The sequence below is a fragment of the Poecilia reticulata genome, linkage group LG22, assembly GCF_000633615.1.
Source record: "Poecilia reticulata strain Guanapo linkage group LG22, Guppy_female_1.0+MT, whole genome shotgun sequence".
Classification (NCBI taxonomy): domain Eukaryota; kingdom Metazoa; phylum Chordata; class Actinopteri; order Cyprinodontiformes; family Poeciliidae; genus Poecilia; species Poecilia reticulata.
The window spans coordinates 22,044,028-22,059,254 of NC_024352.1; the positions used below are offsets into that span (position 1 = coordinate 22,044,028).

The 15,227-nt window shown below is 36.2% G+C and overlaps 1 protein-coding gene across 2 annotated transcripts in view; it reads left to right on the forward strand.

The window, feature by feature from the left end:
- The window catches only part of prkcha (protein kinase C, eta, a), a 37,887-nt gene extending 23,515 nt beyond the window's left edge, over positions 1 to 14,372 (forward strand). For both annotated transcript variants that reach the window (XM_008400027.2, XM_008400028.2), the window contains exons 10-14: positions 1,775 to 1,929; positions 5,954 to 6,092; positions 7,672 to 7,860; positions 12,475 to 12,621; positions 13,885 to 14,372. In XM_008400027.2, coding sequence (XP_008398249.1) covers positions 1,775 to 1,929; positions 5,954 to 6,092; positions 7,672 to 7,860; positions 12,475 to 12,621; positions 13,885 to 14,034 — 780 coding nt within the window. In that variant the 3' untranslated portion in view covers positions 14,035 to 14,372. The remainder of the gene's footprint in view (positions 1 to 1,774; positions 1,930 to 5,953; positions 6,093 to 7,671; positions 7,861 to 12,474; positions 12,622 to 13,884) is intronic.
- The last annotated feature ends 855 nt before the right edge of the window (positions 14,373 to 15,227 follow it).

The window sequence follows — 15,227 nt, forward strand, 5'->3', positions numbered from 1 at the left end:
CTTTTTTTTCTTTCTGTTTTTCAATAAAGGCCAGAATTGATTATTTGCTATGAGGCTCCTGTAGGAAGTCGGCTACGTTTGATTTTATTTTGGCTACACTTGATTTATTTTGGGGCTGCACAGTGGCGCAGTTGGTAGAGCTGTTGCCTTGCAGCAAGAAGGTTCTGGGTTCGATTCCTGGCCCCGGTCTTTCTCCATGGAGTTTGCATGTTCTCCCTGCATGCGTGGGTTTTCTCCAGGTACTCCGGTTTCCTCCCACAGTGCAAAAACATGACTGTTAGGTTAATTGGCCTTTCCAAATTGTCCCTAGGCGTTAGTGTGTGTGTGCATGGTTGTGTGTCCTGTGTGTCTCTGTGTTGCCCTGCAACAGACTGGCGACCTGTCCAGGGTGACCCCGCCTCTTGCCCGGCACGCTAGCTGGAGATGGGCACCAGCACCCCTCCCGACCCCACTGAGGGACAAGGGTGCAAGAAAATGGATGGATGGATGATTTATTTTGGGATGTCAGAGTAAGGGGGATTAAACACTAAAATGTCTGCCACACTTTTCAATTTTATGCCTCCAAACAAATTTAGATGAGACCTGTTATTATTATTTTATACTTACATTTTGGTCTCAACTGCTTCTAAAAACAACCCAAGTACTTAAAAAACTCACCCAGCCGTTTTTTGTAGTAATTTAATGATTTTTGGTGGAAAATGAGAAGTTTCTAAAACCTCCAGATTGTTAAACCAGACTCTGTGGTTACCTAGCAACCGTACTGAAGCCGGTTGCTAGATAACCTAGCAACCGGTTGCTAGGTTGCTAGATAACCTAGCAACCGGCTTGTTACCTAGCAACACTAGCAGAACTCCAGCATGTTTGGTCAGCTGATTTTATCCCTGCAGATATTTGGTATAAATTAATTCTTTTAAGATACGTAATATTTGTCATGATTTACTATAAAAATTATTTGTTTTTACTCAACATTTGTAGCATGAAATTATTTTAACCATTAATTTAATTAATTTATATTTAAATTAAATCAATAGATTTGAGTTAAAGTTGAAAATATTAATTGTCACTTTGTTGCCATAATTTTTTTAATCTTTTTTCTGAGCGTGTTTTGTTGACTTGCTATTCATTAAACCACCTGCTACATTTTTGTTGGTTGTGCAGGAGGCTCCACTTCTGCTTTTCAGAGAGTGCTTTTCCACTCTCTGAAAAGCAGAGAGTGGTGTTGTATGCACAATTTTCAAACAGCTCATTCCGGTCAGAACTGATCATACTAAAATATTTTTATCTATCAATGGAATTTGTGCAAAAAAAAAAAATGTTAATAAAACCTGTTTTTACCTGTCCTGACCTGTTCAAGGAAGAATAAAAGGTCACCTTTAATAAATCCAGGTACCATTTTCCTTCCGCTTCATAAATATGCTTCACCTTTTGTTGGTTTGAGACATAAAATCCCAGTAAAACTCACTGAAGTTGGTTGCTAAAATTAAATGTGGAAAAGTTTAAAGGTTGGGAAAACGTTTCCATGTTCTTCCTCTTTCTTTTTCCCAAGCTGATCAACAGACTAATCCTCACTAGACAAAGATCTGTGGTTCATATCTGGACTTATTTGCAGTCGGCTGCACAGAAATTCATAAAACAGACATGTAAAATTTATGAGCAGCCATATTTGATCTCGTTCTGCGCACACGGTCACCGGTTTCTGCAATAACACTGCAGCCTGAGGGAGGCTGCAAATGTCGTCTCCTCATTTAGATTGTTTTATTTTTTTAAACTGCAGGATCGCCTTTTCTTCGTGATGGAGTTTGTGAACGGAGGCGATCTCATGTTCCACATCCAGAAGTCCAGGAAGTTTGAGGAGGGCAGAGCGCGTTTCTACACGGCGGAGATCACGTCCGCCCTGATGTTCCTGCACAGCAAAGGCATCGTCTACAGGTCTGAGACAAAAACTCACCTTTAACCCCACAGACATAAAACATCAGGTCACACAGGAGCCACCGGGTTACAGAACATGTGCTCCGAAATGTCGTATTTAAAAACAAACTCTTTCCAAGATTAATATGAAGATTAGAACCTTTGAAGCAGTAAAAAGGAATAATAATTAAATATTCAGACTCGATCTTTCTCTACAGTACTCATAAGTTACATTTTTAGTTTTATTTTAAAAGCTAGCAAGTAATTGTAAATCCATGATTTCATTTTTATGCACTTGTTGAGCTTTAATCAAGTTAGGTTGTATAGATGACAGAAAATTTGAGTCTTCACACAATTCAGACTGTTTTTTCAGACTGTTTTTAAAATTTTTACAAAATTCAGATTTTATTTTTTACAAAATTCTGACTCTTAAGAATTACACCTCTAATCTCAGGATTTTCACTTTTTTTCAGAATATTCGATATTTTACAAAATTCAGATTTGTGTTTTATAGAATTCTGATCTTTTTTTTTTTTTTTTTACAAAATTCTGACTTTTTTTACAGAATTAAATTTTTTAAAACAAAATTCAAATTTCATTACAGAATTCTGATTAAATTTTTCATTTTTTAATTACAAAATTCAGTTTTTTAACAATTCAGATTTTTTTCACAGAATTCTGACTTGAAATTCAGAATTTAGACTTTTTTTTCAGAATTTGAACTTATGATGTCACACTGATGATTTACACACTAGTCATAATTTTATGGGGTGTAATTTACAGAATAATGTCACAACATATTAAAAAAGTTTCGCCAAACATGTCAATATTTTGACGATGTACTGAAAATGAGCTGTAACTACCTTCATAAACTATTTAAACATCGGTTGTCAGAATCGGTGCAGAGACTGTGTTGGACGCAGCTGAAGTCTGGTTCATTCCCACTTTATGCGCTGATCATGCATGGACTCTCACAGATGAGATGAACCAGGATGTCAAAGGTCACAGAGAGTTTGATGAGCCATAGTGACTGATGAAAACGTGGATTTATTGGAGCTGCTCTCATTACTCCAATATTGTACAATAAATATCACAATCGCATGATTTCTGGAATATGTGAAGCTGGAAAAAGATTCACATGACACAGTTTTAAGTTCAGTCAGTTTTAAATTAAAATTAAAAGCCATCATTGATATTGACAAACAAATCGAGTGTTGTTTTGCACTGAGGTAATAATAGCGAGATCTTTTTATTCTGCCTGAAGGAGGTCGGATGGCAGAGCGGCGGCCGTCCTCCCAGTGCATGATGGGAGGGAAGGGGGGCGTCATGTGAGCAAACAGTAACTCCAGAGTTATATTTAGGTGACCATGTGTCCTGCAGTCTGGATCCGGCGCATCCCACAGCTTCTTTAGGATGACAGGATAAAATTACAACCTGCAAAATAAAACTAAACCTGCCTCCTCAACGTCAGTCTATCTTTTTATTTTGTGTCCAAGCTTTAATTTATCTGCAGATATTGCTTCAGTATTTTCATATGATTAATCGTTTGGCCCCCAGGCCGCGCTTTGGACACCACTGGTTTAGTACAACACAAAGGATTTTTCTCTTTATCAGCTGTTTTTTCTGCTTTTATTTTCATTTTGTTGAAAACCACAAACCTCCTGCCACATTTTATAAAAATCTGTAATATTCTAATTTGAACTTTTAGCTAAAATTGCTAAGAGCCATTTTGACTCTGGAGTCGCAGGGTGCTGAACCCTGAGCTGGCTTTATTTTCATCTGTTTCCCAACCAAACAACACATTTCAACAATGAAATGTGCAATAAAATGGAGCTAAGAAGAAGAATAGGTTTTTACAACACAGCAAAAAAAGTTCAGTTTGTGCGTCACAGCTTTTGTCAGCACTTCCTCTGCTCCTCTTTGGAAATTTTCACATTTGTAAACGATTATCTGAGATTTTTTGTCATCCATGTGGAAACCAGGGCTTCCAGTTTACCCAGTAAACACAGGATCTTGACTCGACCCTGCAGTCTAAACAGGTTAATTAGATGAAAGTTGCTGGTTTTATTCTTGGCGATGTGCATCTCTGTGATGAACACACAACATTAAAGATGCATCTGGATATGTTGGATTTGTTGGGCGCTACACTGCAAAAATTAAATTTTTCCAATCTTTTGGTGTAGTTTCTAGTGCAAATATCTATTAACTAGTCTTCAACCCAAACAAGGTGGATATACAGCAAAAAACACAAAACTCTACAAAGTATTTTTGATCTAGTTTCCAGTGCAAATATCTCTTAAAATAAAACAAATTAACATACAAGTAAGTTTTTATCGGCATATAGGAGCTTGTTTTAATAATTTCTTATTTCACTGATTAGACTTTTTTCACTTTATAAGTGAAATAGACTTACAGTAGAATTATATTTCTTAAAACAAGCTCATATATCTTGCTGAAAAATTACTTCTAATCTTATTTCACATGCAAAACAGATGTTTGTTCTAGAAACTGGACCGAAATTCTTGATAAGATTTTGTGTTTTTGCAGTGCAAGGCTTTGTTTTCCCACTACTTGGTTAAACAAAGAGAGAAGTGCACCGCAGGAGGTTGAGTCAGTGTTGCACAACCTTCTTCAAGCAGAAAAAAGCAACCAGATTAATCCAACCCAATGAGTGCCTAATCAGCAGTCAGCCTTTCAGCTGCTGGTTGCTGCATTTATCATCTCCTCCTTCCATGGAAATCACTCACTCCTTTTCCCGTTGGAAACTAAAAAGTTAAGTTTCCTTTCATTATATTAAACCTCATCTGTGCAGCTTCAAGCCTCATCTGCACAGTGACCTTTGCATGAATGCTGGGTCATCTGATCACAGATTAGAGCTTAACCCAGGAGCCCACGCTCAGCAGCTCTAATCTCATGTCAGATGACAAAGCAGCAGCCGACACGAACATGGAGATGGAGATTATTCCTGGGAGGCTTTGAGAGCCGCTCTCACCTGACTGACTCAGTTCAGGCATCAGTTACCACATTTATAGATTACATCTTTGCTGCATCTGTGCATTTTATGCTAAAGTTTATTTCTGGATGGTTATATAAAAAAGCTGCGTGTAATTTTTGTCGAATGAAGTTCAAGGATGATGCTCTCTGACAGCGGCGGCCATATTTTTCACCATGTGAGTCAAAACTGTAACGTCGAAAGAATTTGACAGCCACAAAATGTTTTTTACCTGGACAACAATATGCAAAACACAATATTTTTACATAGTAGAAAAAGTCGAATTTCTGTGGAAAATTATAGATCTGAAACGATTAATTGTATTATTGGTGATTAGTCGATTTAAACAATTGTCAACTAATTTAATAACCGATTAATTGTTAATTTTGTTAACTGGAGCAGACAAACTTTAACAAGAGGCCATTTTCTGACACAACACAATCACAGCAAATGAAGCCAAAACTGTACAAAGAATAAGTACATTTTAAATTTAAAGTATAGAAAAAACTTTATCAGTAAATATTTTGTACCCAGAACTCCTCCAGTGGTATTTTTTTAGCTTTTTAATGTTTCCAGTATTTTATTATATTTTTTTTGCTGCAGATGCATGTGCTGTTGTTGCATTTTAGGCCATAAACTTATTTTTCTTTTTAAAAGAGGAATTAATTACTCATTTGCGTTATTTAATGTATTTCTAACATTGTAAGAAATGACTAAAATGATAAATCTGCAAATTTTTTATCTGATTAATCAATTAATCATCAGAATAATTGATAGATTAATTAATAAATAAACTAATCTAATCGTTAGTTGCAGCTCTAATCTGCAAACAAGGTTGTAAATATAAATTTTTTCTATCATCTTTGGACATTCTCAGTTTTAGTTAAGTTAGCTGTTTTGTTTAAAGTGGATTTTCTCCATAAACAAAGACCAAAGTGAAATTTGCAGGAGAATCTGGATAAATATTGACTTAATAAACATATTTTACTGTATTAGACAGTTTGCGATCATGTTCTGGTTGGTTGAAATGTTTTTATTTTTGCGTTTTTGCAGGGATCTAAAACTGGACAACGTCCTGCTGGACAAAGACGGTCACTGCAAGCTGGCGGACTTCGGCATGTGCAAAGAGGGAATATTTGAGGGCGTGGCCACCGGGACGTTCTGTGGGACTCCGGATTATATCGCCCCAGAGGTCGGTTAAAGCCCTCAGATTATCGATTTTCAGGATTAATGGTTGGTTTTATTTATTTGTTTATTTTTGTGTTTGGCAAAATTCTCCAAACTAAAGAGTCAAACTGAACTGATGTAACGGATGTAAAACGGATGTTTAAGTTCACAAAATTGACGGGGCTGTAATTGAGGAGGAAAAGGGGAATTATTTCTGTTTAGGATCAGTATAAAAACGCTGAGCTCATTTTTTCATAAAAATATTTAATTACAGGTTATTTGTATTTAAACTGAATGAGCTCCATTCAGCCTCCTGCAGACTTTGAGCCTGATGCAGTTTTTCCATCAGACCGTCTCCGTATGAACAAACATGGCGGTCGTTGCTCATCACTTAAAATTCCTTCCTGACTAACTGGAAGGCAGCGCATGCATGAGGTCGGCTTGTAAGCTTCCCTGTTCGCTCTTCAGGATGCACATTCAGCCGCGTGTTTGCTTTTCAGAACCCCAGATTGTTCTAGTCCATGTTCTCATGTATAAGGGATGTTTTTGTTTTTTTTCCAAGCAGTCCAGAGTGTCTGGACTCATGAAAGGGCCGTTTTAAAGTGCTTGACCCGCATCCAACATGACCAGAGCTCGGGTTGTGAATATAAATGAACTGCTGAGACTTTCCTGCTCTCTGTGTTTTAACAGGAAACTTTACAGAGCTTTGAAAAATGTTTGCATCCTTATTAGATCAAGGATTTAACCTTTATTGAACAGTTTTTTTTTTTTTTTTTTTGCACAGTTTTGTTATGTCTGCTTACTGACAGAACAGTGGAATCAGGAAACCACTTTATCATGTAAAATTCACTTTTAGTAATTTTTCTACTTTTATTTTGGTCTCTACTCCTTCTAAAAACAGCACATGTACTTAAAAATGTTTTTTGGCAATAAGTTAATGTTTTTTGATGTCTGGAAAATGTGTTGTTTCAAAAACCTCCTGATAATACGTAAGATTCCATGGGCACTGTGCCGTTACCTAGCAACGCCAGCCAAGGCCAGTCTCGTTACCTAGCAACCCATTCTGAGTTCCAGCATGTTTGGTCAGCTTTTTGGCAGAAATTCCTCTATAAAGAAAAAATGTCTCTATTGTAAATTGTGGCACAAGTGCAAATACTTTCTAAAATAAGGTCGAGTGGGTTTGGATAAATTTCTTTTCCTTAATAAAAGTTTTATCAAATCTGTTTTTGTGCTTGGTGAGAAAAGTAAAATGTTATTTATATAGCACATTTACAACAACCCCAGCTGACCAAAGTGCTACACAACAATCACAACATCACAGGTAGATAAATGATAAAACAAAGGATAAAGTTAATTTTTTTCTAGGTAGGTAAAAATAATAAGACAATTATAAAATTGACAGAAAATACAAAAAATAATAATATGACTAAAAACCAAATTATGCTTAATTTCAACTGCAGCGATCTCCCGTAAACTCAAGTCAGTGAAGTACTAATATCCCACTTTTTTTTACTGGTCATAAAATGTTTTAATGTGTTCCTTTATGACTGAGCAGGATCTGTTTCCCAGTAGGAAAGATAAAATCTCCACTGATGTTTCCACAGATCCTGCAGGAGATGATGTACGGCCCGTCGGTGGACTGGTGGGCGCTCGGCGTGCTGCTGTACGAGATGCTGTCAGGCCACGCCCCCTTTGAAGCTGAAAACGAAGACGACCTCTTTGAATCCATCCTCAACGAGGACATCGTTTACGCGTCCTGGCTCAGCAAGGAGGCAGTCAACATCCTCAAAGCTGTGAGTTCAAACATTCACCATGAATTTCCCAATCAGTTTTTTTTTTAAGAGGACTTACTAAGCAAGTTTTACGGTATTTACACATTTTTGTATTTCCATTTGGGTCTCAAATACTTCTAAAAACAAGACAAGCAGTTGAAAAAAATATTCTGTTGTTATTTTTGGCAATAAGTTAATGTTTCTGATTGTTGAGTCACATTTCACAGGCACTGCACCGTTACCTAGCGACCCCTGCCAAGCCCAGCCCCGTTACCTAGCAACCCCTGCCAAGCCCAGCCCCGTTACCTAGCAACCCCAGCGGAATCCAGCAAGTTTTGGTTGGCTGGTTTTATCACTTTATTGCTGGAAAAGACACGAGTTTTTTCTTCACTTCCTATTCAGAAACCACACAGCAGTATTTCATTTATAGCATAAAAAATACAGTTTGGTAAAAGATAAATAATCTGCTAGTCAAACTGTTGCTTTTTAAGGAATTAATTACTTAAAACAACTTCCTATACGGTTCTGAAAAGTTACTTCTAAGTTAGTTTTGTCTGATTTCAAGTGTACAAAGAAATTTGCATTAGAAACTAGACCAGAAACACTTGGTAAGTTTCTATCTTTGCACCATACATGATTACGCATGAGGCTCCACTTCTGCTTTTCAAAGATGTACAGTTGTATTATTGCACAGCCTTTTTCACTTACTTGGATATAAAATGACAAGAAGCCACAAAACAGCTCATTCTGAAAGGAGCTGATCTGACCAGGCTGAAATGTCATTATCTAAGAATTATGCAAAATAATTTATTAAACTAGAGAGACTGAGCCTGACCAGGGAAGCATAATAGATCACCTTTAATAAGAAAATAAATGATTGAAGTTGGTCGAAAGCTTGAACTTAGTGCGATATTTCATTTATTTGCCCTCTAATGACACATTCATGAAGGAAATCAGTTCATCAGATGACCTTTGACCTGCTTTGCGGATAGTTTTGCATCGTTTCTCGGGATTTTATGGTCCGGGTTTGTGTTTTTGTTGTCGAACAGATGGAGTGGTGTTATTGCAGCTTGACTAGCAGCTTGACAGTTGGAAATTTTCCAGCCAGCTGTTTTGTTTGTTACATAACTAAATTAAGGCATGGTTCAGCTGCCAGCCAGTGCTCAAGCTATAAATATGACGCCTCCTCCCTCTTTCTGTAAGTGATTCCACCACGCTACAGGAAACGTCACACCGCCCTCCTGTGTTGATTGGACCTCGGCGGCGGGTCGGTGTGGAGGGATTTGGATGCTGCGGTTCTATTTTTACCAAAGGTTCATTCACTGTAAGGTGCACCGTGGCTTTGTAAGCTAGTTCACGGAGCCAAGTTGTTCTGCTGTTCAGAAATTAGAGGATTTATTTGTTAAAAATCATAAAGTCTGAGTTTATGTTTTCTCCACAAAGATGGAAATCTTACCTAGTGTGTTTCTAGTGCAAATATCTTAGTACACTTGGAAGAAGATACAACTTAAAAGTAACTTTTCATTAAGAAATAGGAGCTTGTTTTAAGAAAATAATTCTTTAACATTGATAAAAAAAACACCAGTTTCATTGACAGGTAATCTTATCTTATAACATTTTTCGCATTTTATGAATGAAATAATCTGCCAGTGGAACTGGGTTGCTAGGTGACGGGCTGAGCTTGGCTGGGGTTGCTAGGTAACGGCACAGTGCCCTTCATTTTGAACTCAGTGGAACATTTTACCAGTGGAGCTAATATTTTCACCTAAAACAAGATGGTATGTCTTGCTGAAAAGTTATTTGTAAGTTAGTTTCATCTTATTTCATGTGTACAATTTCCTGTTGTTGCAGTATAGTACAAATATCTTAGTACACTTGAAATAAGACAAAACTAACCTAAAAGTAACTTTTGCAGTAAGATATAGGAGCTTGTTCTCAGTCAATAATTCTTAAATATTGATTAAAAAAAAGAAATGGTTCCACCAGTTTAACAAGTACTTTCTCATTTATCTTGCTGAAAAGTTACGAGTAAGTTGTACTAAAATATTTACACCAGTTTGTGTTTTGTAAATAATTTGAGAGAGTAGTTGATTCTGTGCCAGCTGGAGAAATGTTCCAGCTAATCATATTTCTTGTCTGCTCAGAGGTTTTATTCTTGTATTTACTGCTGACGCGGCAGGTCTGCGTCTGAGGATGGCACTGCTGGCATGAAGCCATGGAAAATGGCATCAGCTCCACGTTTCTGTCTGCAGCCGCTGAACCGGTTGACCTCTGACTCGACTGTCTCCATCCTTTAATTTCTCCAGTTAAAACCTGATATTCTGAAGGGAAATGAAGACAAACAGTTAATGTAAATGTCTTAATGAGAAGAAAGTAGTAAAGTAAGTCAGAAAAAGACCAAGTTGCCTATATCTACTGTTTTAAAGATTTTATTAAGAGAGAGTCCAGCTCTGGTTTTCCAATAGTCACTTATTTTCCTCTAATGACTCATAAAAGAGAAGGAGAGAGAAAAAAGAAACATTCTCTGGGCTCTTTGATAGAGGAAGATATTTTAAATGCTGCAGAAATTAAAATAACTTCCTCAATAATTCATCAAGGCAGATTTTCCTAATTTACATCAAAAGTTTTTGAGCTGCTTATGAACAGAAAAACTGGCTGATTTAGATCGCCGTTCGACTGACTTTTCCTTTTCCAGATAATTTAACTTAGAACATGGGAACAACAGCTTGGTCCTAACACATTAATTCACTTATAACTAATGCGTTTTCATTAATATTAAAGAATTATTTACTTAAAACAAGTACTTACATCTTGCTTAAAGGTTAGCTTTAAGCTCAGATAGCAAGTGTACTAAGATATTTACTATAAACTAGGCAAAAAATACTTTTCAATATATTGATAACGGCGTATTAATCCAAGTTCGTCCTTTCAGACTATTAAACTTTAATTTTGAAAAAAAAGAAAAGAAAAACACTTGATACTAAAATTGTAAGATATTTTAAATATCCGAAATAAAACAAACAAAAAAATAAAAATGGATTATGTCAACAAAATTGCCCTTCAAAAAATAGAAATAAGAAGAATAAAAACTATACACCTCCTTTTTACGATTCCTATGATTTATCGATTATTAGTCGAAAGATTTGTACAATTACAGAATTTTTTTAAAAAGAATTATATATTTGCTAGAGTAACATGAAAACAATTAATTTTAGCCTAAAAATTTGTAAAGTTTAAATATTTCCTCAGTGAGTTCTAATTATGCTCATCAGGTGGAGCTGATGACTGTAATGGGGCCTGCTGTGTTTTTGAAAACTAGAACACTGCAAAAACACAAAATCTTACCAGGTAATTTTGGTCTAGTTTCTACTGCAAATATCTGACATTTAAATAAGACAACACTGACTTATAATCAACTTTTCAGCAGGTTTTTGTTTTAAGTAAATAATTCCAGGAATAGAACTTGCTCCATTGGCAGATTATTTCTGCTTAAACAAGACATTTTCCCATTTTTTAAGTGAAATAATCTGCCATTTTAAGAAATTAGTGACTTAAAACAAACTCCAATATCTTTCTGAAAAGTTACTTACCAGTTAGTTTTGTCTTAATTTAAGTGTAGTAAGATTGTTTGCACTAGAAACTAGGCCAAAGTTACTTTTTAGGATTTTGTGTTTTTGCAGTGAAGTCTTTCAGGTTATTCTAGTAACGGTTGCCGTGGAGACGGAGCCTGTTGGGTGTGTTGTGCTCGTCTGAGCGGTACTTCCAACGCTCCCCAGCGAACACAAACAACCAAGAATGCGCAGGTTCCTGCCAGAGGCGAGGTCAAGCAGGCGTCGCCGTGTTTCCTCAGGGTCAGAGGTCACTTCCTCCAGACCGTTAGCGCTCAGCAGGGGATTCACTTATTGTCTGAGTTTGAGCAACACCGGGAAGTCGAGGCACGTCAGACATTTACAGTACGAAGCTGAACTTTGGCCAAGCAGAACAGGGGGAGGCGGCAGAGGGTGTGTGTGTGTGTGTGTGTGTGTGTGTGTGTGTGTGTGTGTGTGTGTGTGTGTGTGTGTGTGTGTGTGTGTGTGTGTGTGTGTGTAGGGAGGTGGAGACTGACTGGATGGGTTTCATCCAGTCTAGCCAGCTTGATCCAGCTGAAGGAAACTTGATACAGTTTGTCATTAACACTCAAACCAGCCGAGTCCAGTTTACTATTATTAGGGAGGTTAGTAGTAGTACTATTTGTAGCAGTAGAAGTAGTATTACTTGTTATAGCAGTGGTACTATATGTTGTATTTGTAGTAGAAGTATTTTTTTTAAAGTGTTTGTATTTAATTCACGTTTTCAGTTCAGCTTTTCCAGCAGATTAGATGCCAAAAAACGCACACATCATTTACATTTATTCAAAAGAAATCCAGTTTTTATGTAGTAGTAATAGTACAAGTAGTAGTACTAGTAGTTGTTGTAGTAGTAGTAGCAGAAATAATATTAATATCATTATTTTTGTTTCATGCATGTTTCTGCTTTAGTTCATCTTTTTTAGCAGATTACCTCACCGATTCTGCTTTCAGCATTCACACACTGCAGAAAAATATTATTATTATTATTATTATTATTGATGAATCCTGCTTCTTTTGGGTTCTGCAGTTCCTGACCAAAAACCCGGCGCGGCGTCTCGGCTGCGTCCCGTCGGAAGGAGGCGAGGACGCCGTCATCAGCCACTCCTTCTTCACCGGCATCGACTGGGAAAAATTAAACTGCAGAGAAATAGAGCCGCCATTCAAGCCAAGGATTGTAAGTCATTCAAAAAGAAGAGAAAAACTCCACTGGTGGCACATGAAACCAGACAGACACATACACTGTAAAAACAAACTGCTTCCTGGTGTGGCATCATGGGAAAAAATCAGCCAGAGGTTAAATTAGCAGATTCTGGAAGTTGCCACATTAGTTTTTTTCATTTTACATTTTTAGAGACTAAATTGAATTATTTTGTCGTAATGACCAAATAAAAGAGGAAGTACGGCGGTGGCAGTATGATGCTTTTCTGCTGGAGTACATGCAAGCTACACTGGAAAAACACAAACTGATACCAGTTTGGTCTGGTTTCTACTTCAAATATCTTAGTTCACTTAAAACAAGACAAAAGACTTAAACTTAAAAGTAACTGTTTGGTAAGATTTAGGAACTTGTTTTAACTCACTAATTCCTTAATGTTAATAAAAATGCCAGTTATCAGTCATATAATCTGTGGAACAAGACATTATAACTTAGAACAAATTCTTGTTCTAGTTTTAAAGGAGATTCTATAAAATATGAACAAATTGTAAATTTCCGAATTTGGAAAAAGTTCTAAAAAAAAAAAACTAAATATTTGGTATTTTGAAAATAGAAGTGATTTAAAACGGGAAAAGTTTGGTCTAAAATTATGTAAGGCAAATAAAAAATATAATTAGGAGTTAATGCAGTTAATAATTATTTTAGTTATAATCGATTAATCAGATTTTTTAACTTGTCTTTTTATACAGTAAAATATGCAAATAAATATTTAAATTATTTTTTTAACTAATAAATTAACATTTTACTGCTTAACTTTAATGAATGATTGATTATTTGTAGCAAATGATGCATCTTAGGCAAAAAAAAATCAACATGTTTAATAATCAATAGAGTGTAGGGAAAATCTGGTGATTATATTTTGGATTAATTGATAAATAATTGGACAGAAAAAGGTGCTTAAAAGTTATTTTAAATTTTTTACAGAATTTGAACCAGGTGAGTTTTTGGTAGATCATATTTACAGATTAATGTTTTTATTTTATTTTAAATGCATAATCTGTATATTTTTGTAAATTCTTTGCTCTGAGAAAGTTGTTCTTTCAGAAAATTTATGATTAATCAATTACTAAATTAGCCAAGGATTATATAAATAATTCATCACGATTAATCAGATGAATCGTTTCAGCTCTAAATGTGAATATCTTTTGCTTCTTCTCTTGTATTTATGGATGTTGGTGTTTTATTCTGACATTTTCCTCTCGTTTCTTCATTATTTCCCAGAAAACGCCTGAGGATGTGAACAACTTTGACCCGGACTTCACCCAGGAGGAGCCGACGCTGACCCCCATCGACGACCCCGTAATCCCTTCCATCAACCAGGACGAGTTTAGAAACTTTTCCTTCACTTCGCCTGACCTTCTGGACGTCTGAGAGGCTCCTCAGAGTTTATCTCAGTTTTCCTCCCAGTTTCTACTGAAACTTCTCGAACTTTGTCACCGTCTCCCTTCTGCAGAAATGTGAGGAAATGTCTCAAAAAGACGTTGGACATCTCATGGAGACACCGGACGTTAGCTGAACTCCTCTGCACTCGTTTAACCCCGGATGTTGCATTTTTCATCTGATTTTTATTGTTATTTTTGCTGTCAGATGGATTCACTGGCACATTCAGCCGTTCTGTTGTAATAGATTTTCTTCCTATTCATTCAAATGGAAAAAAAAACCTTTTTTTAAAAAAAGAAAATAATAAAATTGTTCTGTGTTCAGAAACACACACCAGTTTCACATGAGTCTGCCAGATTCCCAGAAAGGTCCAAATACCAGTTAAGTCCTGGAAAGCTGTGAATGGAGCTGAAATAGTTTTTCAGTGACGTACTTTTTCTCTGGAAAAATACAAATGCACACGGATTGAAGAAGTTAGAAAAGCAGCAGAAGTTTTTCACCGATTTAAGGTGACAGAATCTGATCAACAACCTGCAGATAGGAGGCGGCGCTTTAGCTGTTTGCTGCTCTTTGTAATCTGATCAGAGGGGCATGTTAAACATGATGCAACGTTTCGCTGACTCATCCTGATGGGGAAATATTAAAAATAACTAGATTTCACCACAGCAGCTTAACAAAGAGAGAGTGATTGCAAACGGTTATATGTTGGCAGGAACGAAAGGAGCATTCACTGTGTAAACACAGAGCCTGCACTGCAAAAACAAACTCTTACCATGTAGTTTTGTCTAGTTTTTGCTGCAAATATCTTTGTACATTTGAAATAAGGCAAAACTAACTTGAAACTAATTTTTCAGAAAGATATAGGAACTTGTTTTAAGTCGATAATTCCTTAATATTGATGAAAAAATACTAGTTCAATGGTAAATTATTTCTCTTGTAACAGGACATATCTCCCATAAGTGAAGTGATCTAGAACTTTTATATCAATCTTAAGGAATTACTGACTCAAAATACGCTCATATCTTCCTAAAAAGTTACTTTTTAGCAAATTAGTTTTTGTCTTATTTCAAGTGTACTGAGATTTTTGCACAAGAAACTAGTCAAAAACACTTTGTAACATTTTGTGTTTTTGCACAAAAGTGTTTTTTTGGCCCAAGTAACTTTTCAACAAGATATGGACTTGT